This window comes from Rattus norvegicus, chromosome 10 (genome assembly GCF_036323735.1).
Source record: "Rattus norvegicus strain BN/NHsdMcwi chromosome 10, GRCr8, whole genome shotgun sequence".
Lineage (NCBI taxonomy): Eukaryota > Metazoa > Chordata > Mammalia > Rodentia > Muridae > Rattus > Rattus norvegicus.
Genome location: NC_086028.1, coordinates 51381051 through 51407558, shown reverse-complemented (window position 1 = coordinate 51407558; position 26508 = coordinate 51381051). Strand labels below are relative to the sequence as shown.

Here is a 26508-nt window from a genome sequence, read left to right as displayed (position 1 = left end):
ATATTAGAAAGCTTGTCTACTGATGCCAAGATCTTTGAAGTCATTTGGGATGACCAAAATCAAGTCATATCAAATCATTAGAAATTAGTAAGAGACTGAGTGTCACTGAGTAAATTGGGGGGTGGGGGGCTTAGGTAGAAGAGCCGATATCACTGAGGACTGACAAAATGTAACAAGGTCACAGTCAAAGCCTTTAGTTAAGGAAGAATGTGGTCAAGGAAGGAAAAAATAAAGCACGGCATCCCAAACAAAAACAATCTTGATCGAGGGGTTCTTAGGCAGCCACAGTCAGGACAAAAGGCAGAATGTTCTTGGCTCAGTGGTAATTTCAGAATAAGTGGTAGATGACAGCATATAAACCTACTGCGTTTGGAAGAGGGAGAACGGAGCAATGACCTCAGTGGCAGAAAGATGCCAAGACTCAGAAGGAACCCTGTTCTTCCCCAGCGTGGTGAGAACTGAAGAAACAAGAAGTAGTGGATCCGTGGCTAAGCAAGTCTAGGGAGCAGCACTCGCAGCGCCAGGCCCACTCCACTTCCTGGCATCTGTCCTAGTCCATGCCAGGGAGGCTTGCTCTGTACAGCATGTTCTGATCTCTTGGGATACAGAGCATCCCTCACCCCCTCACATATGTACGAAGCTGGCACAAACACCAGCTTATTGGCTGAAATCCCCTGGCTCAATCCCCAGATCTGGGGGTGACAATGCAGGCAGGGGAGGGGAGAGAAGCCAGGAGTTCCCATGCCTGGGGCAAGCCTTGGATACAGCCTAGGAAGGTGACTCTTTCTCCCAGGGACAACAGAATTCTTGCAGTCTGTAATGCAGCAGTCTCTGCCAAGAGGTATAGGAAACTACAATTCACCTACACATTGATCCCAGCTTGGGGCTGCCCCTTCTCAGAGAAACTATGGCTTTGAGGGGTTCCAGACAAAGAGGATGGATAGATGGTACAGCCAGACTGCTGTTTCCCTACTCATTTGTGGAAATGGTATCACTATCTCCCCGGAAACCAACTGTTGACTTCCTTTTTATGGTTCCTCCTTCTCAAGTCAATCAAGTATTGGGGCATTTTGTTTCCTTTCCCTGAACCTCCATTTCCTTCAGATCCTGATGCTCACCGTTCCCTTACCCATCCTTTACTCCTGTCTTGTGTTTATCTTTAATCTTTCCTCCAGATACCACTCACCCTGAGTATGCCATCATCATTTATCCACTCTGGTGACCACTCACACAAATCTCTATTCCTTTCTTGACTCTTCCCCTGGACCTAGCAATGAACCATACTCTGTTGTGTGTCTGGAATCTTGGGGTCTATCTTAGGGAAAGTGGGAGAAAAGAAAAAAGTATGATAGGCAGATTTTGCTCAAGTTTCTCCTTCTGGGAGCTTAGAAATTCCTAAGGCAGTCTCTGAGAAAGGACTGAAAGTAAGCAAACAGTGGTAGCTGTGTAGCTCACAGAGACTTGCCAAACATGGAGACTAGAAAGACCTAAGGGAACTCCCCTGGAGATGCATGGCACCATGGATTGAATGTGGATTGCTGTTAGTACTGTGCAGGCTCAATACCCCAGCATAGGGGAGTGCTAGGGCAGTGAGGCAGGAGTGAGTAGGTGGGGTGCTCCCTCATAGAAGCAGGGGAAAGGGGGAGAGGATAGGGGAAGGAAGTCAGGAGAGGAAATAGAGGAAGAACCTGGAGCAAGAATTGAAACAGAAGCCATAGAGGAGTACTGCTTACTGGCTTCTCCTTCATGGCTTGCTCAGCCTGCTTTCCTAAACCATGTAGGGTGATGGTCCCAAGGGGGCACTGTTCCTAGTGAGACAGGCCTTCCTACATAAATCATTAATCAAGAAAATGCCCACACAGACTTACCTACAGGCAAGCTGATGGGGGCATCTTCGCAACTGCAGTTCCTCTTCCCATGGGACTCTAGCCTGTGTCAAGTGGCCAAAAGGCTAGCTAGGACAATGCTCTTTCAGTGCACGTGGTTCAGTTTCATCAGACAGACCAGCGATGCACTGGAAGAAGACATCGCTGCTGAGTGTTACAATTGAGTCCTCAGGGACTAATCAATATTCACAGGAGCCTGAGGCACCTAAGACAACACCTTGAGAACTGTCCCCACTGGATCCTAGCATAGGAAAGCAGGATGGGGACTCTAGTCAGGGGTGGAGCAGAAAGATGAGAGAAAACTTGGCCACACTGCCTTTCTGTTCACTGATGCCATGCCCTTGCTTTTCAGAGAAGCCACGGATGAATAACATCCTGACATCAGCCACAGAGCCCTATGACCTCTCCTTCTCGCGCTCTTACCAGAACTTAGCCCATTTGCCTCCATCATATGAATCTGCAGTGAAGACAAATCCGAGCAAGTACTCATCTCTGAAGAGGCTAAGTAAGTCAAGGCTGGCTGGAGTGTCGGGCTGTTTCAAGGGTCTCCAGGTTATTCTCTTCCATGGCACTCTCTTTTGGAGTATCCAAGGGACTAATTATGGAATCCCAAGAGCGAAGGAGTGAGTTGTACAGAGGATAAAGAGAATAGACAGAAACTTTTCTTTTGTTCTATTGGTCCTAAGCCCACCCTTTTCCCAGTGAAGAATGATGCTATAGGGCCCTGAGGCCACCTTATCTATCTTTACAAGCTGTACTTACCATTCATATGTCAGCTCAAAGGGGGGCTTCTTCAAACCATGAGCCTAACTGTGTCATTTCCTGTAATTGAGGCAGCAAGGGCCAAAAGAACCATTCTATCCCAGCCAAGACCATCTCAAGGGCCTGAAGCCTGCTTTATCCAGGCATCCACCTCTGCTATTTGAGTCTGAAATGGGTGTTCACATTGGTGGGTTTAACACACTAAAATGTCAGAAAGTATATTTAGGGACATTTTTCTTCACTGACCTGATCTGTGTAGCCTGCTCTCATTTCCCTACAAATGAGTCAACACCTCTACCTGTGTATTTCTCTCTCTCTCTCTCTCTCTCTCTCTCTCTCTCTCTCTCTCTCTCTCCCTCTCCCTCTCCCTCTCCCCCTCCCCCTCCCCCTCTCCCTCTCCCTCCCTCTCTCTCTCTCTCTCTCTCTCTCTCTCTCTCGTGTGTGTCTGTGTGTGTGTGTGTGTCTGTGTGTGTGTGTGTGTCTGTGTGTCTTAGAGATGTTTCAGAGCCCTGTGTATGCTAGGCAAGCATCTGATTCCTGAGCTGTACCCCCAGCTCCACAGGTCTCTTTTGATGGCTACCCAACTTCAGTGGGTGCTCCACCACTGAGCATGCCCTTGAAATTCCAGGTGAGCCACTCTGTACAGCCCAAGTGCATAGCAGTCATATTCAGAGAGATGTTGAGTTCTCATGGCAACAAATAAACAACTCTAACCATCTGAGAGGTGGCCAGAAATGAAAAAAAATGGGTCTCAGTAGGCAAGATAGACCCTACCCCTAACCCTGAGCCCACAGAAGAGAAAGCAGTTTTCCCACAGGAGCCAGAGAGTACCAAAAAACTGTTTGTAGGAGGCCTCCTTGCTGAATTCTGAGACAATGCAGCCTTGTGTGTGCCCTGGCAAAGGTCAAGGATCCATAGGGCTATTCTGGGAGAACCTACTGGGACAGGAGCCCAAAGCTTCTGAGCAAGATGCACACACAGTATTGCTACAGCCTGCTGCCTGGTGGGCACAAGGAGTACATGGAGGCTGATGATATGGCTGTGTGGGGGCTGGATACCCATGTGTTGGTTCCCTGTACATTGGTTGTTACTCCAGAGAAGGTGTTACTAGGTTCCTAGGTTACCAGAGAAGCTATTCACAGACAGCTCCTAGATGAGCATCCTACTTAATTCTAACAGAAGCTGGTTCTGTGCCCAGTTTCCATAAACAAGGGCTCTCTCTATCCATCATCGGAAAGCTGTCAACTCTACCTGTTTTTTTTCCCCCTGCAAGACTAGGAGCCAGTCTACTTCAGAACCACATGCAGCAGACACAGCACGCAAACCAAAGGAATGAATACTCTGAGCTTGCCTTCAGCTCCACTGTGAGCTGGGTGGGAAACCATTTAACTGACTCCCAAGGTGATCCCTGGAGGAGAAACAGCATCTGGGGACCCACTGGAGATAGAACTCTGGGACAAAGGCAGTTAGTACCCCCTGAATCAGAGCCCATTTTTCACAAGCCTTCAAGAACTGGTCTGTGTATACAGTAGAGGAGGAAGTTAAGGTCACCTGTCTGCACACACACACACACACACACACACACACACACACACACACACACACACACACCCTCACCTACTCTACTAACTAAAGGAGTATGATTTCATTATCCCTGCAGATTTTCAGATCTGTGTTGTTCGCCGGCACATGCACACAGGCACGCTCACCACATCTTACTCCCTGGGTCGTGGCTGCCCCTTCACCTCACTGCTTTCTCTGTCTCCTTGCAGCGGACAAGGAAGCTGATGAGTATTACATGAGAAGGAGGCACCTGCCAGATCTTGCAGCCCGTGGTACTCTCCCCCTCAACGTCATCCAGATGTCTCAACAGAAGCCTCTTCCTCGAGAACGGCCACGCAGGCCCATTAGGGCCATGTCCCAGGACAGGGTCTTGTCTCCACGTCGGGGATTGCCAGATGAATTCGGCATGCCCTATGACCGCATCTTGTCTGATGAACAGCTGCTCTCCACAGAGCGCCTGCACTCCCAGGACCCGTTGCTGTCCCCAGAGAGGACAGCTTTCCCGGAGCAGTCGCTGTCGCGGGCCATCTCGCACACGGACGTCTTTGTGTCCACACCAGTGCTGGACCGTTACCGCATGACCAAGATGCACTCCCATCCCAGTGCCTCCAATAACTCCTATGCCACCCTGGGCCAGAGCCAGACGGCAGCCAAGCGCCATGCCTTTGCCTCTCGCAGACATAACACGGTGGAACAGCTGCACTATATCCCGGGCCATCACACCTGCTACACAGCCAGCAAGACCGAAGTGACAGTGTGACCCGCAGTGTGGCCAGGGCTGCTTGGCAGAGTCAGGGCAGGACAGAGCAGAGTAGGGCAGGGGTGAGGAGCAGAGTATCCAGTCAGGCTCTCCTCCCCTCCCTGGTTCCCCCCATTGAAGTTGGAGGTGGGCTGCCTCTGTCCAGAAAGCCATACCCCCAGGGAGATGGCGCCAAATGCCTGGTACAACAAGCACAGACCCAGGCTCTTTAAAGCTCTTTCTCTCCCAGTAGACTCCCCCTGCAGATGAGAAGTGTGGTGAGGCCCAAATCTCTCCCTCAGTCCCTGCCCCGCCCCTTCCTGGGGACTCAGCTGCAGGTTCTGCCAGCCAGTGGACCCTCTCCTGAAGGTGATGTGAAGCTGCCTGAGTTTGATCAGCCAGCTGGCTAGAGGGTGCAGCGAGTGGGCTAACCAAATAGGCTACTCGGTCTTCTTCCTTTATCTACAACTGCACCGCAGATATCTCTTAGTGCCTAAAAACTGCCTGCTCGCTCTCAGCCAGAGAGCTGCTGTGTCCATAAGCACAATATGATTCTCTTCCGCCTGCTGGAACTCTGGTCTATACCGAGTGGCCCTCCCCTCACTGAGCCCTGCAGCCCGACGACAGGGAGGATCCCCTTCCTTCAGCTGCTTGGTTGTCTCTGCCTCTGTGCTGTGAGGGCTGTGCTCTTGCAGCCTTCACTGTTTCTCCTCAAAGCTCTCTGGGGCTTTAGCTTTTGCCCACAGGAGGGGGCATTAGCCCTTGTCCTCCAGAGAGGAGTAGCGACAGGTTGCCAGGACTTTAGAGGTGCCTGGGCAACTGCCTGATTGTCTCCCCTACTTCCTCCAGGCCTCGGGTCTTAACTAGGACCTCCTCTCAGGCCTGCCTTCTGCACCTGAGCTCTGCTCCCAGGAGGCACCTGCGGTGGGCAGAGAGCTAGGGTGTGGAGGACCACTGTGATGCCCAGGGTCTCAGGGGCTCACCATTCTCATTTTCTAGGGCTCTGCCTGTCCTCCATTCATGAGCCTCAGGCAGAAGTTTCCAGACACAGACAGAAGAAGCTTAGCTCTCAAAAGAGCAGGAGCTCTCTGAGGTGGTCATGCTGGACCCTGCCCAGTCTTTTCCATCATCTTTGCCCACCACCCCACCACCCCGTTTCTGTTTAGAACCCTTTATCTCTCCCTCTGTTCTCTCCCAGGCCTATCTTTCCACCTTGCTGCCTGCAGCCCCATTAGTTTCCTCAGACCAGTGGATCCAAGGGACCAAGATCCATTGGTAGATGCAAATAAATAATGGTGTCCCAGGATGCTCTGGGGACCGTTTCAAGCTTTCTTCCTTGCAGGAGTGCTTGGGCATGTGGCAGAGGCACCATGAGCTCTGCCAAAGGCTCCATTGTCAATCCATCTCAGCCCCATCTTTGCCTCCAATCTGATGGTGGACAAGATGTAACCAGCTACTGGGAATGAGAGCAATCCTGCTCCCCCAAGATCAGAAGGAGGACGACAACAAGACCCCACACATCACACACACACACACACACACACACACACACACACACACACACACACACACACCCTTCTTAGGGCCAGAGCATCTCTCTGAGACTGGGGAGAATCAGCCCCAGAATGTCTTGTGAAATGACATAAGAGTTAAAACCACCACTTACCAGACTCCAGCAGCAATGCCCTTACATCAGGTTTTATACCCCCACCCCCAGTTCTGCATGGATAGCCTTTAAAAAAGTGAGGTGATGAGAAGCTTGCATCTGTCCTGGTCATTTTTAGTCCAGCCAAGGGAAGTCAGAGGATTGCTTCCCCTTTCTGCTTTCAAGAGCTGTAGGCTCTCCTGGCCCCTCTCCAGAATCCCTACTCTGAGAAGCTATGTTCTGCATAACCCAGAAGGATGAAAGTTGAGACTTCCAAAGGTAGTCTTTAGCCTCCCCAGTGAGGGGTTGTCCCTGGCAACATGGGGCCGGGAAGCCTCGGACCATTCTGATTTGCTCCCTGCAAACATATAAAGCTTCTTAAGGGCTGGTCCCCATGGGTCTTTGAGCACTTGTTGCAGAAGGTAAGGATCACAGGAAGAAAGGAACTCAATCCAAATAGAGAACAGCTCACTTCTAGAAGCAAAGGAATGTCTCACAGCTGGACCCCAGCCTAGCACCCTGTAAACTCTCTTTAACCCTAAGCTGGTCCCTTGTGCTGGTGATGTGCTGGTGGGAAGGGGAAAGGACAAGACTGTGGTGGGCGAGAAACCCCTCCCATTTGTTTGTACATCCCATGGAGACTCTTCCAGATACCAAGTTTTCCAGCCTTTGGGGAACAAGACTTTATCCCAGGCTCTTCCCCCAACCTTGGCTCTGACAAGGTGTCTGTCATCTGTCTATCTTCTGTCTGTCTGTCTGTCTGTCTGTCTGTCTGTCTCAGGGGTTGTTTGATAAGTTGTTTTCCAAACTATTTGTCATCCCTGCCTTACCACCATTTGGTATAAAGTACCTGGCATCAGTTACATCAGACAATTCTAATGGAATGCTTGCTTCTCCTGAAGGCTTTTCTTCAGCTTCATCATTGGAAGGAAAGAAATAATAACAGAGACATAACTCTACAAACTACACTAACCTAGTTCCCTGCTCCAAACTCCGGAAAACTGTGTCTTAACTGGGACATGGAAATACAGTAATCAACCCCCATCTTCAGTTCTGCATGACTCCATTTCAATTACCTGTAGACAACCATGATCCAGAAATATTTATATTTGTCTTAACTCTTTTGAGAGAGTCCACAATTACATAGCTTTTATTACACTATATTCTTATAACTTGCCCTACTTTATTATTGTCAATCTCTTTCTGTGCCTAATTTACAAATTAAACTTTATTGTATGTGTATGTAGATGAAGAAAAATTCAATACCTATATAGAGGGTGTGGTACTCTGTGTGGTTTCAGGCACCCAATGGGATTGTTGGAGCTTATCCCTCAGTGATAAGGGAAAACCACTAGATCGCATCAACTCATCCATCACTCCAGAACCAGCTAGCTCTGTTGCTATATGAAGTCACTTGAGAGTGTCTGGGGCTGGAACCCCAGTCACCGCTTCTAACCCGAGCAGGCTGTGTCCTTTGTCACATAGAAGGGCCATGGCCCCTTCATGATAAACACTCATATCCCAAGCAAACCCAAGATTTCCCTCTGCATGTCTCCACTGCCCTGGACTTGGGTATGTACAGATCTCACTTACCCCAAGTGTTCTTCCTGAAGACCTCTTACCACCCACATTCTTTACCACATCTTTCTTACTTCCTCCAGTGAACTCTTGGCTCCATATATTCATGAACCACACAAGCTTGCCAATAATTCCTTAACCTCCTAAGTGGACTTTGACCATCAGAATTCCCCAGTGTCTTAGGCAATGTGTTTCCCTTGAGAAGGTCCAGTCCTTCCCCCACTGAAATCTCTCCCCTTCTTTACATTCTTATTCCTGTCTTAACCTCCTATGCCAGTTTTCTCTTGCCTTCCTCTCATTTCTCTCTTCACTCATCCAGATTCCTCCAGCCCTGATTTCTTTTACCTGGGCCCACTGAAATCTCTAGTTTTAAGAATTAGAGCTCTTGGTGTAAACTGTGAAGACTCTGGCATTCTGCGTTCAAGTTCTTTGTTGGCCTCGTTGGTTTGTTATACTTCCTCATGTGGGAAATGATGCCCCAAGGTGTAAGGTCATTGGGCTCCCTACATCCCTATGATCTCTAAAAGGGAAGGGAGAGAGCTGGCTGATTAGAGGTGCCATGGCCAAAAGATCAGCTTTGGTTCCTGTGGCTACCGGACTCAAGAAGCTCTTGACTAAGACTGCTACTAGCCCAGAGTCTTCTGCTCTGGCCAAAGATTCATCCCCTTTGATGCTTGTAGCTCTTGCTTCTACTCCAACACTCTTCTTCTTGTAGACATCACAGCTTTTCCTTCATCCCAAAGACATGAGGACCTTGTATGTCTTCAACTATGAGTAGTCATCCCAATATCTCTGCCACCAAACTCAACCCATTGCCTTTGGAAAGTTCTTGACTGCCACCTGCTTCATCCTTCATTCCTTCCACAGATGTCTGTGGACTGAACCCAAGGTTTGAAAGGGCTGCCTATCACTTGAACCCTAGAAGGTACCTGCTCTGAGAGGAGCAGGCACATCGGCCACACATTCCTCTGCCATCCTCTCTGAATCTGGGGAACTTCTGAATAGCTTCAAGGGGCTTGCTCTGCTTTAATGAAGTATTATCAGGGCTTAAGTGTTATTTTTATAAGCAGTGCATTTTAATGGTAGGTTAAATATGAAAGATAAGTCCTTCTAGTCCCTCTCTTTGTTTTTAGAAGATGGTATATCAAAGAGAAAAAAAAAACAGCACTGAAGCTCTAGACACATGGCTTCCAATTTTGACGTTTGTCTCCACCTTGCTATGTGAATATGGGCAAGTCACATTCCAGTGCCTCAGTTTCCTCACTTATAAAATGAGGGGCTTTGGCTAGATGAGCCCCCTAAGTTTCATTCAGCTCTTATGCTATAGGGTTTTCAGTCTCCACTCTCCCCTCTCTACATTCATCCCCATTTCAACTGAGCTGTGCCCATCATACTCTGCCTGCCCTATGGCAACATCACCAGACTCCTCGACAGATTTTTGGATGGAACCAATGGGTTTGGCATTGTACCTGAAAGTTAAGGCCTGACTACTCAACAGGTCACCAACTGTGTCTCAGAAGCCTCTCATATAAACATACATCTGGGTGTCTGTCGCTGTGAAATTCTGAGTTTGGAGTTTTCATTTTTGATGTTGTCCTTATAGCTGGAGGGAGGTAACTCTGCTTTTAGAGAGGGGACAGACTGAAAGATGGTCCAGAAGTCTGACCATGACATTTGGGCATGGAATTTTTATTGAAGGTCAGATGGGAATTTTGTTCTGTGTCTCAAAGGAGCATGCGTGGCAGAGGTTCTGTGTGGCAAGGGATGCCATTGTATCCCAGGTCACAGCATGCATCCCAAAGACCACATCTGGAAGCAGAAGCTTCATCCTGGCTGGAGAGAACAAGGTACTACCACCAGGGCTGCTGGGAGGTGTGTCTTCACCCCATCCCAGTATGTTTGTGGCCCCTCTTCATGCTATTATCACCCTCCCCATGAAGGCTTGCGAAGCACCAATGGAAATTCCAAGTCTCTGTCATCAAGACCATCTTGTAAATCGCAAACACATTAACCCTTCCATCATTCAGGAAAAAAAATGATGCTGTGTGTTTGCTTAACAACCTCCCTCAGGTAGGGGAGGAGAAGACCCTGCTCAACACTGCTGCCAACCCTTCAATGACCCTCCAATGCCTCTCCACAGGAGGACTCATTCATTTGCTTCATAGTGGCAAATACGTCTCTATCCTGTAAACTCAACTAGATATTTTGTAGTAAAGAATTCTTGAAATTCTGTAATAAAAGGCAATTCTTACTGTAACATTTTTAGTTTGGGGACACAATTTCCTAAGGGGGGGTTAAGGAACATTTTTACTCATTAGCTGGATTTATGGATTCTATGTTTATTATATGGTAGTATTATGAAAAGTACCTTTCTATCCATACCGCTGCAGTTTCGCCATCACTCACATGCCCCCATTACTGCTTCTGTATAAATTCATCATTCTCCTACCCTGTCAAAGCACACCCTATATGTACTGTAAACAGAGACTGCTTTAGTAAGATTTAGTCTTAAGGATTTTCCACTTTTGTCAGTAACATATATTTATGGATCAAAAAAAAAATAAAGCTGTTTCAACATAACCTCATGTGTCTTAAAGTAGCTACATACAGAACCAAAACCAAGGTGACACAAAAGCAAGAAAGGGTATGGGAGATAACTGCAGTTGGGAGAGGAAGCAGGGATTGGCTATAAACAGTTGCTAGGGAACTTTAGGTGTGATGAGAAGTTCTAAATCCTGATATGGTACCAAGTTCTGTGGAACATAACTGTAATCCCAGAACTCAGGAGAATCATACAAAAGGATTATGAGTTGAGTTTGAGGCCAACCTGGGCTACATACCAAAATGTTATTTCAATAAAACAACAAATAAAATCTATGTTGCAGTAATGACTGCAGCACTGCATAGATTATGAAAATCACAAAAGTGTATGTTTATGGCCGCAGTATGCTATGGCATACTAATCAAACGTTATAAAGTGAGAGCAGAGGAAAGCAGAAAGTTAGACCCAGGACACTGCGTCACCTGAGAGCAGATGAATTTTCCAGAGCTGTATATGCAGATGTACTCCAGCACCATCATTGGTAGATATCGGGTCTCAGTTTTATTTTAGTATTAGCTACCATGGCTGATCAGATTAAGGGTGACCAAAACCCATGATATTTAATCTGGAACATAAAAAACTTGCCCCATGAAAATTGATTCAAATTCACAGTTTTGTTCAAGACTCTGTCTCTGCATGTGGCTTTGATATTATTTTCTTTGGCTCATGCTCGATTTGCTGCTAAGGTTACTTGTTGATCAGTAGAGCCTAGAAGCAGGCTGAGCAAACAAAACGCTGCCAGGGAGGGCATTTCTCCTACCCTACAAGGCAGCATTTTTGTAGTTTCTAGAATCCAGGGTTCAATATCCTCTCTTTCCAATCGTCCAACTCTCCTATAACCAAATCCTCTTCATAGGAGGCACTGGGCTATTTTTAAATCCTAAGTCAGACCTACTAGTATAGATCTGCAAATCTCAACTACTCAGGAGGCTTGGGTAAGAGAATCAGAAGTGAGTTCAAGGTCAACTTGAGCTAGAGCTGTCTCAATAGTGATTGATTGACTGATAAATGGGCTAAGGACCTATCTCAGTGGTAGGACATCTAGTTACCAAGCAATGTTCAATTCTGCAAAGAAATCCTTTTATTTTTCTATTCCCAAAGGTTTTCACTCTCCTGAAATCAGCACAGCATTGGTTTTTTGTCTGCACATGTGCCAGAACATGTTCCTTCAGCATGACATTCACCATCTCTTCTTCTCTAAGTCAATCTCTCTAACACAGGACAACTCATAGCAAGTGCACGCATGCACTGATACCTTACACAGGCCTTGTAGCCTATATTCATCAGTGAGAGGGAACCTCAGGGAAAACAAATACATTGTTAGGAGGATCTTTAAAGCAGTAAGATTTAATCATAATGCTTACAAATACATATAATGACTAAATTACATTAATAATCCCCCAAAATCTCTAGAAAATTCCCTTGTTGAATATACAAAATAATAAGACTTAAATTAAAAAGCATGTTCAAAGACTGACCTTCCTTCCTTGTTGCCTCCCTCCCTTTGTCCATACTGCCTTCCTTTCTTCTTTTCTTCCTTCAGCCTTCCTCCCTTTCTCCCTTCTTCCCTTTCTTCCTTCCTTCCTTTTTTCCTTCTCTTCCTCTTTCCCTTCTTCTCCCTCCATTCCTTCCTCCCATCCTTTCTTTCTTCTTTCCTTTGCTTCTTTCTTCCTTCCTTCTTCCTCCCTCTTTTCCTCCCTCCCTCCTTTCCTTCCTTCATCCCTTCCCTCTTACCTTTCTTCTTTCCTTTCTTCCTTCCTTTTATTGCAGTGTTATGCTGTGGCCCCCGGCCAAACTGGCTTGGCACTCATTAGGAGTCCACTGATTGAACTTGGAATCTTCCTGCCTGGGCTTCCTGAGTGCTAAGATTACATTCCTGAACCTCTTCAAAGCTCAATTTTCTTATTTAAAACAAAATAGGGCAATCTGTGAAGCAAGCAATCCCTCTGAAATATATCTTCACCACATTCATCAATTATTCTATAGTGTCGCTAAAACTTCAGAGAACAGTAATTAGGAGAACTAGGAGAAAAGAGGAGAGTGAAAGAGTAGACTGGGATAGGGAGGAGGGGGGTGCCACTTATGAGACAGAATCTTCACACATGTCAGCCTTATCTACCCTTGTATCAAAAGATGGACGCTGAGGACAGTGATTTTGATTAAGATTTTGAGGAAAATCTCTTTTGTTTAACTTAATTGCTTTGTCGTGGTCATTGGTGGTTCTGGAAGTTGAACTGAGATATACTTTCTCATGCCAAGAAACTAGTGTACCAACATGCCACATTCCCCCATACCCTTTTCATGTTTACTTTGAGAAAGGGTCTCAGGAAGTTGCCTAGCTTATCCTTGAACTCACTCTATCACCAACTTATAAGTCTCCTGCCTCAACCTCCGGAAGTAGCTAGAATCGCAGGTGTATGCTACTATATCCAGCTGACTTAACTTGTTATGATTTTCTCAAAACCTACAACTTGAATCTCACAGAAATTCCAAAGACTGAATTTTTCCGGGCAGTTGGGTTCACTACCCTGATCTTGAGAAAGCAAGCTTAGCTGTATTTAGAAACACAGAGAGGAAAGAAATTGTTGTTTTTGTCATTTAATCCCTAGCCTTAATCTCAATGTCAAATCCAGGATACACCAATGGATAGCATCTGTGGCATCTGTACTGAGTGTCTTTTAAAAATTCTCCTATGAACTATAGAGCAAGCTATTCCCATGAGTCCATCATAGCCATCATAAAAAAAGACCTCCGTTTCTGTATATAGGACACTGGTCCACATACTGAACTCCATTTTAGACTTTTAGAAAACAAAAGATCGAAGTGAGGTTCATCAGTACCTCTAGGCCCTCAGAATATGTACAACCAGAGCACATCCCAGACTTTTTCAGTTGAAATTCTTGGTGGTGGGCCCTAAGATTTGCTTAAAAGCAGATCTCCACATGACTCTATATATGTTAAATATTGAGAAGCACACCATTTTTTAAATTTTTCCCTTAAGTTTTGAAAGTATTTGACTATAAGAAAAGAACAGTTTTTAGTTCTGGTAGTCAGCATGGCCTTGGTTTCTGTAACACAATGAGTTTAGGTAACTGGCTTTTGTGAACATATGAAAACAACAAGGAGCTTATAAGAGACTAGTATATAGGAAATGAAGAGAGAACTGAGGCTTGATATACAAATTACCCATAAAAATTTATTATAAGAGAAACTATATGGACTCTTCAAGGCAGTCTCAAGAGGCTAGACAGGAAGCTTTGGGATCATTCACATAGAACAAGTGTGGCAGATGCAGAAAGAAAGGGGGCTAAGAATACAGATGTGGATGCATATCTAGGCTGAGTTCTGGGCATGGTCAGACCTGTTCCCCTTCTGTTTCCTGGGAAGTAAAGGGACAGCTATTTTAAAGGAAGGAGAAATGACAGTACAGGGGTGGATTCCTGGAGAATCCCAGTCACAGCACATGAAGGGGAGCCCGCCAAGAGTGTGGGAATGGCTGACTGTGATGAGGTGGTACTCTTAAACTTCCTTCAAACACCATAGGATTATTTTTACCCCATTGTTGTGGGACTTATGTGGTGACTTCTCATCAATCAGAATCCCCAAAAATAGATGTGACAGCCATGATCAGCAGTGTTTTCTGTCACAGGGGGAAAAAAAACCCCAAAAAAACAAAAACAGAAACAAAAACAAAAAACAAACAAAAAAACCTAGAGGGACTAACAAAGAGTATTGAGTAGTGTGTAGAGTGATACATATCCTTTCCACTCATGTCTTCTTGGCTGAATCTACTAGACTGTCCTACCACACCATACCAGAGTCAAGAAGTATGATTCTACTATTTCCAGAAAGACAGGGAATGGAAAATATGGAAGGAATACCATTGATGACTGCCCTGGGTGGCATGCTGTGTTTAGAGAAAAAAGCCAGGGATTTACAGAGAAAATGATGCCTTCAGTTGCCATAACGAAAACACTCTGAGTGTTTCAATGGTAAAGCTTTGTACAGCTGATTTCCTACATCTGGAGCTTCGTCCACTTTTATTCCAACTTGGTTATTGGATGTCTTTTTCAGTAGTCATATGATGGTTAGAAATAAAAAAAAAATTGACTCAAATTAGTTGAGGCAAACAATGAGAATTTCATCATTATCTATTATTAGCATAAGATGTAAAAAGTGCTCATAAGACATAAGGCCTCACAAAAGTTAAGAACTTTCCTCCATTCAACTCATGACAATATCCTTCCTCCCACTCACATGCCAAGCACTCTCTTTTCTCTAACTCTGCAAACTTCCTCTCCCCCCCCATTATATATAACTTTTCCAAATGGTTAAGCTAAACTGAAATAATATCTTCAGTAATTAAGCCTCAACAACCTTCCCTGCCCAGTTCTTATGGCCAACTGCCTCAAGATCTGTCTCCAAGTTCCAGAATTGCTGGGAGAAAGCACAAAAGCGTCTGTGGCTCACTCTGCGTACCCATTTGCCATTATTTCACGCCCAAACATTTTGTTCTCATATTGAGAATTGAACATAGGCTTCGTGCTAGACAAGAACGTCACCTCTGAGCTACATTCCCAGCCATAAATGCTCTAAAATTAATAAGCAGATGTTTATTAGTTGTTATCATGATTATAGAAAAACAACTAGGTTCCATAAGATAGTTCTGAACTGGGTCCCTTACAGCTGCACTCAGATGGTGAGGAACTGGAAGAATTGTAAAGCCTTCCTCATTCATGTCTGCCTATTAAGGCTAGCTGTCAGACGTCAATGGAGACATGCTGTTTAGTATGTAGCAAGGGTCCCCTCCACAAAGGCTTCCTCAGAGCATTGTAGCAGGGTTCTGGAAGCAAGTGTACAGAGAAAATAAGAGAGCAGGTAGATGAGATAAACATATTAAGAGAACAAACCTGGCTGTACATCTGCTCCTTTCTTTATATGGTGCACTCTCAGAGGTCATACATGTAATATGCTCCCCGAGTCACACATTGGTGAATATCTCCATAGGTCACAGAATACAGGGTACAGTGTGAAAGAAGCATAGCAGGGTTATTCTGGAAGGAACATATGTTGATGGAAGCTATTGATATGGTTGTCTTTGAAAATAAATCTACTACATTTTGTGCCAAGTGACTATCTTTGATACTGCAGCTCTAGTAAAGGAAATTTGTATCACTTACTTAAAAAAATAGCTGCAAACATATATTCCTGAAGAGGTTTCAGAAAAATAAGATGTGTGGGTGAGAACCCATGATGAACAGATCCTTTGTAGAGGACCTTCCTTAACTTGTTAAGAATATATCCCAGAAGAGAGCACCTGCCCTCTAGTTCTATCCCAGGACCCCAGATGTCATGTGACCATGACATGTACATAGCAGATTTTGTAGGACATCTTAAAGTATTTCCTACCACAGGGTGATGATTCTAAACTACAGTACTGCCTTTTCCCCCCATTTTCCATCTCCTTCCAAACCAGGACAAAACCAGCAGAAACCACCCTTCAGTCTGCCCTCAGAAAAAAAGGCAAACTGAGACCACAGAAAGAAGTCTTTGTGAATTTGACTTTCAAAATAGACCATTTCAAGCCCAAAGTGCAGACTGCTGTGCACTTTCAAGAGGCACAGTGAAGAAAGGAAAGAGAAAGACGTGTCCTTAGTCTTTAAAGGCTGACTGTTGAGTACCATTGAGTCAAACTCGAGGAGTTTGAGGTTTTACAGTAAGTCACAGAGTAGGAGCACATAAAATGTGAAAGGAACATATATATATATATACATATATACATATATACATATACATATATACATATATACATATATACATATATACATATATACATATACATATATACATATATACTTATATACTTATATACATATATATATACATATATACATATATACTTATATACACATATACATATATACATATATACTTATATACATATATACATATATATGCAGGTATGGAAGAAAAAGAGAAAACTCTGTTATGCTTGGAGTGGGGGGCCTGGCAAGAATCATTGAAAATATAGAGGGAAGAATCTTTTAGGGACGTCCCACCATGGTCATCCATCACAGATTGAGCTGTAAATGATGAGAGTAGGAAGAAGTAGATAAAAAAAAACTTTCCAAACAGATTTGAAGACCTCAAGGCAGAATGGACCTCTAGGAAGCAAATTCCTGATGATGCCCAATGTTCAAATAGGGCAGAGATAGGAGCATGTAAATTGTTGTATGCTAGGACTATACAAAGTCCTCAACTCTGCCTCTAAGCCCTCAGTTCCCTGTCTGGGACTTTGAAACATGTCTCCAGAGGCATCTCAGAGCTTACAACAGCAAGCACTACCACACAGGGAAATTAGGACATGCATACCCATGCAATTGCATTAATCGACAGCTGCTCCACACATATCGTAAGGCTCAAAGTCCTTTAACGCTAGTTGTCATGTTGCTTCATTTCAAGACCTGTTACACTCTTAAAACGTATGGAAGATCACAACGGGCTTTTGCTTCTTTAGCACGTACTGTATACAATTATTAATATTCAAGATTAAAATGCAGAACATTTAAATTTTATTTATAAAAATCACAGCCAGATGGAAGGAACAAGTCTGGTGTTCTATTACACAGAAGTGTGATTATAGTTAACAATATTGTAATGCATAATTCAAAATACCTTCAAGAGGCAGTTTTAAATGTCTTCATCACAAAGAAACAGATAATGCTCATGATGATGGAGAACTGAAGCAACCTTTTGTCAACATACAATATATAAATAAATAAATGTATTGCGGCACTCACATTACACTGCAAACCCCATAAAGATGTATGATTTTGACCTATCGATAAAGATAAGCAAAAAGGAAACATATTTATTAGTTCATTTTACAATAACAAGGCAACAGTGATGTGTTAACATAAATAACATATTCTTGTGAAAATGACTACAATTTCAAAAAAGCAAATTAGCCAGAAGTTTGAAATTGTTTTGCATTCTTAAAAGCTGTTGAAAGTCTGGCTTTCTAGAAAACTAACAGATTCTGATGTTTGCTTCTGTGGTAAATCAGATGCAGCATCACAGACAGTACATCTCTCAGGAGCAGCCTGCTGAACATGGAGACAGGAGAGAGTATTCTGACAGAGGAGGCAGAGAGATGAGCATGACTATTTTCCCACTATGGCCTAAGATAAGCCTGAGTTAAGGTATGGCAGAAACTTGGGCTTTATACTGATTTGGAAGCGAATGATCATGGACTGCCTTTAGTCATTAGGTAGAGAAATTATCACGGGGCTTCTCATTCTACAGAAATCCTCAAAAACAAAAAACGGGAAGAAGAAATAAAGTTGCTCATTGATGGTATACTATGTTTTTCTTGCTTGCGGTACAATTATGTATACAAACCTACCTGGCTTGGGAACTGTGTGGGAAGAAGAATTTTGTGCTGAAGACTCACTGGAAGAGCACACTGCTGCCAGAATAAGAAACTGTTTCACGTGGTTGATAGAGGGTAAGAAGATAAGACTTTCCCAAATTAGGGTCAAATCTTCAAAAGATAGCAGGATAGGATGGGAAAAGAAAAGACATGGGGCATAGACATCTGGTTCTTTGTCATATAGTATCCTGGCCACCACCTTGTGTCCCAGTATTAAGGCCAAAGTAAAATATTAAGACCTAAATAGAGTGTTAAGGCCTAGGTAAAATATTAAGACCTAGATAACAGGTACCTAGCTAGCCTGCCATGGTGAGGAAACTTTTACATACGTTTCTGCTGCTACTAGGAAACTTTCTAATGCCAAGATTGATTACATATTCGGTTATGTTCTCTGCCCTTGGAAACCAATCATGATAAAAGTCAGTAGAACTGCTTTGTATAGTTACCACGATAAGCTTGCTCCTGAATCAACCACCTGTGTATAAGCTTTTATGGGACTAGTTGCCTTTGGAATGGACCCCAACATAAGAGAAACACCTGCGCCAACGTAATAAACTATTTGGACTTCCAAATAAGTCTTCCATTTTGTGTAGTAGTCTAGTAAAGTTTAAATTCCCAAGACCTTCCTAGGAAATAAGATTCTACTTGGCAGAAAAAGACGTGTATGTGGGTCACTGACATCCGGATTGTCAGGTTAAGACATGAATGTTAGACAAGTCCTATCCTGGTAGACAAGTTAGGACATGAATATTAGACAAGGCAAGTCCCCTGCCATAGTTGGATACCCCAACCAATGGGAGCAGGATAAGTCTAGAACAAAGACATGTTCCTAAGGAAATCCCATATTCCTAAATCCTGATCGGTGAAGTAACTTGGCACAGATGTTTGTGGATTTGGAACTTAAAAACCCTGTAAGATCTTAACTCAGGGTCATGGTTCAGTTCTCAAATCTGGACTATGGCCTTGTGACCTTCCTGGGACATATGTGCAATAAACTATCCCTATCTGACAGAGATCAGTATTTGTGTGGTTTGTGAGGCAATTCCTAGACTCCAACATCCAGCATCTCCTTGTCACACACTGATTTTAGCCCACTGGAGAAGCAAGACTCAGATTAGACCAAACTGAAACAAAGAGAAAATAGCTTCATTTTCAGGGGCTGAAACTTTAATTATATAAACCCAGCGGTACTCAAAGATGCATTTCACAAAATATGGAGATGTTGCCCAGCTAATTAAGGTTAAAAAAAAAAAGTCTACCATTACCCAGATAGTCTTCTGGGAGTGAGGGTTTGGTGGGAAGGCTCTTCACAAAATGGCAAACTCCCTTTACTAACAGGGCTTCTCCATTTCTGACCTTGTCTGGGGAATTCAAACCCCCCCCCACACCTCTACTTTCAGAATATTACATAGCCTTGGTTAAGATGACAGGTTCAGCTTCCTTTTGCCCCCATAAGAACCAGTTCAGCTACCACCTGAGATTCCTGGAATGCCTCCCCATGCTAATGAGGCATCTCAGTACCTTAGCTTTTATCCAATGAACTTCGCCCACCCTACATAGTCCTACCTCCTTAACCCAAGACCATATAACCATTGAATTACCCCAAGTAAAGTTGATCTGTCTCCTGGAAGCTAGTCCTGGTGTGCCATACATACTCACAGGGCTTCCAAACACACACACACACACACACACACACACACTCCATTTGTCCTTGTGGATAATATCAGCCAATGATCCCCAGGGGCAGGGAGGGTCACATGGAGAAAGAGTACAGGCAACAGAGGGTATAATAATGGTTCATGTGGATTTGATACTTGCTATACTTTGGCACTACTCCAAAGCCTTTTCATACATTATTCAGGGAATCCTACACCACTTCACATGGGCAGCACTTACCACATGCCCCAATACTAAAGACCATTACCTCATCCTAAGGACAAAGAAAAGTCATTGAGGGACCATGGAACACACAGAGGCAGGCTATGCTGCCTCAGAGGAACAACCAGAGCTCTAAACAGTGTGAAAACTGAAAGACCAATGCTAAAGTTCAGGCACACTAGAGAGAAGCATGATGGAGGTATATGGAGGCACCACCAAATCCTAGCCACCCTAGTTAGGATTCTGTTACTGAGATAAAACCATAAACAAAGGCAACTTGAAGAGGAAATATTTGCCTTTAGCTTACAGATTACAGTATAAGTCTATACTTACTGAGATAAGCCAAATCAAGAACTCAAGGCAGGCAGAGACTGAAGCAGAGACTATGGAGAAACATGGTTTACTGGCCTGCATCTCTTACTTGTGCTTAGCAAGCTTGCTTATATAACTAGGGATTGCTAGCCTAGGGATAGCACTGCCCACAGTGGACTGAGCCCTCTATACCAGTTTATCAGTTAAGACAATATAGCACAGGCCAATCTGATGGGGAGGGAAATTCTTCAATTTAGGTTTTTCCTTGGGGGTATGTCAATTTCACAATCAAGATTATACAAGGCTTTTTGCCAAGGACCAGCCTCAGCTTGGAGAAAGGTTCTAAGGAAGGGGTATTTGGAAGTGGCAGAAAAAAAACAACTTGAAGTCAATGGTGGGGTGCAAGCTGACAGCTCTGTATTATGCTCAAGATGGCTTTCTCGATTGCTCTCTGGTTCAGACAGCTCTCTTTTTGAGATAGCTCTGTGCTCAAGACAGATTTCTAGATAGCTCTTGGGTTTTCTGACCAAAACCAGAAACCCCTGCTAAAAAAACTGTTTTAAAAGAGCTGTAATAGAACTCTAAATAGCTTTTGGGTTTTCCAACCAAAGTCAGAAAACTGACTAGGAAAAAAAATCTAAAAGAGCTGTGTTAGCTCTCTAAGTAGATTTTTGAGGACTGACCTCGAATGCAAGAAATCCACTTGCCTTTGTAACCACAAACAATAAGCTTGACTGTGTAGGATCCTCCCTGAGATCACCACAATCTCACTTCCTGATGTCTTTTTATTACTTAAACCATGAGCCTTGTTTTGTTTTGTTTTGTTTTTGTTTTTGTTTTTTTTAATATTCTTTTCCCTTCACTGACTCATTAGTACAACTGCCTCTGTTCTCCTAGGTCTGTGAAGCCCCTCATACAATTCATATTGCATACTTTATATTTTGCATAGCTGAGAAATCCTATAAAGGAAAGCTCTTACAATGGTTTATGTATTCTTGAAGTCAGATTTTCAGAGTTCTTTTCCACAGCATTAAAGGGCTGTCCTGAAAGTCTCAACATCACAAAGACACCTTCTTGCTTCCTGGAATTGTGCTGTTTCTAATTATTATAGAGACATTAACATTGACAGAGAGGACATTTCCCTAAAGGAGAAACATAAAGTAAAATATATACATTATTATATAAATAAGCCTTATGCCTACAACATCCATCAACACTTGTGGAGGCCCATGCCCTGCTGGTCCTGATCCTGGGATAGGAACTGTGTCACTCTGTCCCTTCCCACATACAGGACTTAGCAGCTTTTCTTTTCCTTTAAATTTTCAGAGAAATCCCAGAAGAAAGGGAACGTTGACAGGGGTATTGTTCTAAGATACAGAACGCATAGACTATAGAGTGTACCCTTTCTCAAATTCATACAGAAATATATTACATATGTTGTGTATTAGTCAAAGTTCTCTAGAGGGACCAAACTGATAGGACCTAGTACACAAAATATATATCCCATAAAATATAAATATTTATATAAGTATATTATACAAAATAATAGTGTAAAATATTATAATATATAATATACTGAATACATATTTATATTTTATATTATATATGTATTATATTTAAATTATTTTAGTATAAACATAAAACATGTTATAAATATACATATATGGTATTATAAATATGTCATAAATATATGTCAGATATAAAAATTAAATATTTGTATATAACATAATTATATATTTATATTATATATTTTAAGCCATTGTTAGAATGGCTTACAAGCTATGGTCCATTTCGTCCAACACTGAATGTCTACCAACAAGCATTTCAAGAATACAATAGTTGTTTAGTCCACAAGGTTGAATGTCTCAGCTGGTCTTCAGTATATGTAAGAACGTCAAAGAAGTAGGCTTAATGCCAGTGAAGGAGTGGATTTGCTATTGAGAGTGAGAGCAATCAGGGAGAGAGAGAGCTTCCTCTTCCATGTTCTCTGTATAGGCTGCCATAGAAGGTGTGGTCCAGATTAAAAATCGATCTTCCCATCTCAAAAGATATGGATCAAAAGGGAGTCTTCCCAACTCAAGTGGTTTAATTAAGGAAAAAACTCCCTCACAGGTGTGCTCAGCCATTTGGGTATTACTGAATTCCAGATGTGGTCAAGCTGACAAGCAAAAATAGCCGTCACACCCTGCATCCCTGCTTTCTTTCAAATGTAGACTGATAAAATGATTAGCAGTAGGTGGTATATACCACAAATCCCCTTTCCATATCTGATCATGATTATTATGGTATGTGCTATGCTTGAAAATCTAGACAGTGTTTTTGTGTAAAATGTAAAAAAAGAAAGACTAGCAAACCAATTATCATATCCACTAGGTAATGAGAATCCATCCAATTTGTATGACTTTATTTTAAAAAGTCTATAATTTCTGATTTTCTAAAACATACATTATTTTTTCATGTAATAACTGGTACATGTAATATTGATAATAGATATGAATATACATATGTGTACACCACAAAATGACTGGGTAGAATATTCCCCAATTACTGAATACGATAGTGAGTGTAAGTAGTTTTTGAAATAGTTTTACTTTTATGTATTTTCCAATGTTTTATAATGAACATATACTACATTTTAATGGAAGCAAAGATATTTATTCTTTTAATTTTTGAATGGAGTGTGACTAAGAGACTCTCTTTTAGCTACAACACCACATATCCCTTGCAAAAGAGCAGCAAATGTTCCTAGCCATTCTCGGCTGAGGCTCCTTCTACAAAGAAAGATCTGTCTTGGATAACTGCTGTTGAGAAGCAAAGTCCACCATTATCTGCTTTACCACTGGGTCTTGTCCTTTTCCAGGGCAGTGCCGCTATGACTGTCTAATAGGCTTCTTCTTTTCCTATAGTAGTCTTCTCTGTGGGTGAGGAAATGTTGAGTTAGGGACCAGAGGAGACTGGTGGCCAGTGACCTTTCTGGAGAAAGAGCCATGTAGTTCCCTAAACTCCCTGCCATAGCCTTCATAAACCAATTACTATTGCCTTTAGAAAAACATACTTCCTAGACTCTTTTAAAAACATTACCCCCAGCACAGTGCTTGATTCCACTTTGCACTAAATTATAGAAGATGGCATATGTCCAGAAAGACAGACAACACACACTTGTTTCTGGGGACAGGAAGCAAAAGTGAGGTGTTGAGATATGCACTATTTTTATTATATGTGTGGTTTTATGGACATACACTCTAGAATCCATCAAATTGTATACTTTTAGATGTGGGTAGTATGTTGTATTAAATAAAATCCAGAATGCATTTGTCATCTAATCCTCTTTGTTCTCCCACAGTTTCACCCCTTCTCCCAGGCTCTTCAGTCCTGTGCTGTACTTACTTTTAGCACTGACAAGACAGTGTTTCCTACAGAGACTAATGAATCTGCCTGCTGTGTGAGAAGTCTTCCTTGCATCCATATTTTTCCCAAATGCAGACACATACAACCCTGTAGACACTAACGTGTCTACAGCACCAAATGACAGCTCAATATTACAAGCAATAGCTTAACCTCGGGATAGTTTGTCATCTATAAATTGGGTATATTTATAATACTCCTCTTACAAGGTTGTTCCCAATAAAAAAGTTTTCCTAGTCTGAGAACCCCCCAAAAACCAAACTAAAACAAAACCTCATGTAATTACTCATTAAAACCAACCAAGCAATACTATATAAACTTTATGTTGATTGATTTCTCATAGGATAGATAAATAGGCTTATTATTTCTGTAAAATTCATTTTTATTTTTACTTAAGCATTTTGTGTATGAAAGAGTATATATCATGTGTGTGAGTAGCTATGAAGACCAGAAGAGGGCATCAGACACTCTGGAGCTGAGGTTATAGGTAGTTGGAAGTGACTGATGTGAGTACTAGGAACCACATTGGGTCCTCTCCAAGGGCAGTAAATGTCTTTAACCACTGAACCATCTCTCTCCAGCCCAGTGTTTTTGTTCTTTACCAAATGTTGTTTTAAGGGTTGTCCACAAAAACACTGACATTTCAGCAAAGCTCTCAACCCTGCTTACTTGCCAAAGACAGGAATTGTACAGAGGAAATTCTCAAGTCCTGTACTCACTCCACCCCCACACCCCAAGTATACCTTTGGCAGGTTTCCCAACTCTCAAAGCTGACTCTCTAGAATTCCCACTGACAACTTCTCCAACCCTGCAGCTCAATAAATAGTGCTAGAGTTTCCTCTACTAGTACTCCCAGCTCTCTTCTTAATCCCCCCACAGATTTCTGCCTCTGCCTGCTTCATCACGTGGGTTGTGGGAGGGAATGGGCAAGACGGAATTCCCCCTATTTATCTTCCTATATCAGTCAGAGTTCTCCAGAGAACCGAATCCCACCATCTGCCATCTGAAGACCTAAGAAAGTCAGTGTCACAGTTAGAAGGCCCACGAGTCGAGAACAACTGAGATAGATTCTGGCAACATCTGAGGCCTGGACACCAGGCGGGCTGAGGCTGGATGACCAATGTCTTAGCTCATGTGGTTAGGCAGCGTTAATTCAGCCTTCATCTACCTTTTGTTCTCTTCAGGCCCTCAACAGATTGGATGATGCACACCCACATGGGGAGGACCATCTGCTTCAGAAAATCATCCCACCAATTTAAATGCTAATTTCTTCTGGAAACTCCCAGAAATAATGTCTTACTAGCTATTTATGCAACCGTCCTATAACCCAGTCATGTTGACATGTACAAAATGAACCATCACAATCAATAGCTGAGTTTCCCTAATTTTTCTCTGACTCCTAATTTCAAAACAAGGCAGGGAAAGTCAATTCTGCTCACTGCTAGGCAGCCTAACTCTAGCTTCTTCAAACCTACACCCTTTTGATCAGGACACAGCACAGTAAGTGGTTCCCTCTTAGGTCTGCCTTGGAGTATCTCCCAAATACAAGCTATGAAGCTGACTCCCTGAGGAAGGAGGTCCAGCTCTGACTGCATAGCCTTTGCTGGTTTTCATGCAGGTTGTCCTTTTTAGTTAAACACAAGTCACGTGACTTGGTGGGCGTGGTGGTGTGGGAAGGTTGTCTTGCAGCAGGCGGTGTTATTTATGTAGCTCGCTTTTGGCCTCCACTAAGTTGTGAGCTCATAAGCTTAAAGAACTTGCTTTACTAAGGAAGGACCAAGGAGTCCTTCTCCATGGAGCCTGGCTAACAAATGTCATCAGCATGCTCCCAAATGGGGAGCTTCCTTCTCAGTGGGGCTGAGTTTGGAACCAAATAATCTGCATTTCTATAAAGTTTTTGGGTGCCCCTGCAGCCTTATGGCTGCTGAGACTACCCTAGGAACAAGGACCCTACTCCTTGCTCAAAGCAGAGATAATCATTCTGTCCCAAGGCTCTTTAAGGCTCTGCTTAGCTCTCTAATTCAAAGCTTTCATCGAAAGTTATCACTTCACACATAACCTCTGGACCTAAGGGACCTCCCTCCTCTTATGGGAATTGAACCCAAGGCTTTCATGATTATAGGCTACCACTGTATCATTGAGTCATATATCGAGTCATATATTCCTCCTCCTCCTTCTTTTTTTTTGAGATAAAGTCTTAGTTGCCTGTGCAGGCCTTAATCTCAGGATTTTCCTTTCTCGGCCTCCAGAGAAGCTGAGATTACAAATCGGTGCCAACAAGCCCAGCAAAGGTATTTTGTGGTTTGGTGCCTGGATTCGCTAGATATGCTCTACACCCCAGACCCTAGGATCTGAAAAGATCTCAAAGAAATAGGGATGGTGCTTAGCGGCTTAGCTTTCTCTTAGGGTGTATGTTACCTCTGTGGGCTCATATCAATAAGGATAGTTGATGAAACAGAGAAAGTGGTAGGTAGCAGCTCACTGATACAGTGATTGTCTACTCTGTGTGTGTGTGTGTGTGTGTGTGTGTGTGTGTGTGTGTGTGTGTGTGTTCCTCCTGAGTTTTGGTATATAGCCACTGCCTTGTTAGAAGGCAAACATCTATTATCATTAATGAATGGATACAGAGTGTGCTCCCAATGAAGTTTATACTATCACTTGCCTCTTGTTTTTATCTTTTCTTTGAGTTTTTCCTATTTTATCCCC

At 43.1% G+C, this 26508-nt stretch overlaps 1 protein-coding gene and 1 long non-coding RNA gene across 4 annotated transcripts in view; one reads left to right on the top strand and one right to left on the bottom strand.

Moving 5' to 3' along the window:
- The window catches only part of Shisa6 (shisa family member 6), a 294351-nt gene extending 283598 nt beyond the window's left edge, over positions 1–10753 (top strand). For both annotated transcript variants that reach the window (NM_001191922.2, NM_001415765.1), the window contains 2 exons: positions 2239–2391; positions 4421–10753. In NM_001191922.2, the coding sequence (NP_001178851.1) occupies positions 2239–2391; positions 4421–4971 (704 nt within the window). In that variant the 3' untranslated portion in view covers positions 4972–10753. The remainder of the gene's footprint in view (positions 1–2238; positions 2392–4420) is intronic.
- LOC120095122 (uncharacterized) overlaps positions 1–26508 on the bottom strand; it is a 150746-nt gene that overhangs the window by 107092 nt on the left and 17146 nt on the right. The gene's annotated exons all lie outside the window — the stretch shown is intronic.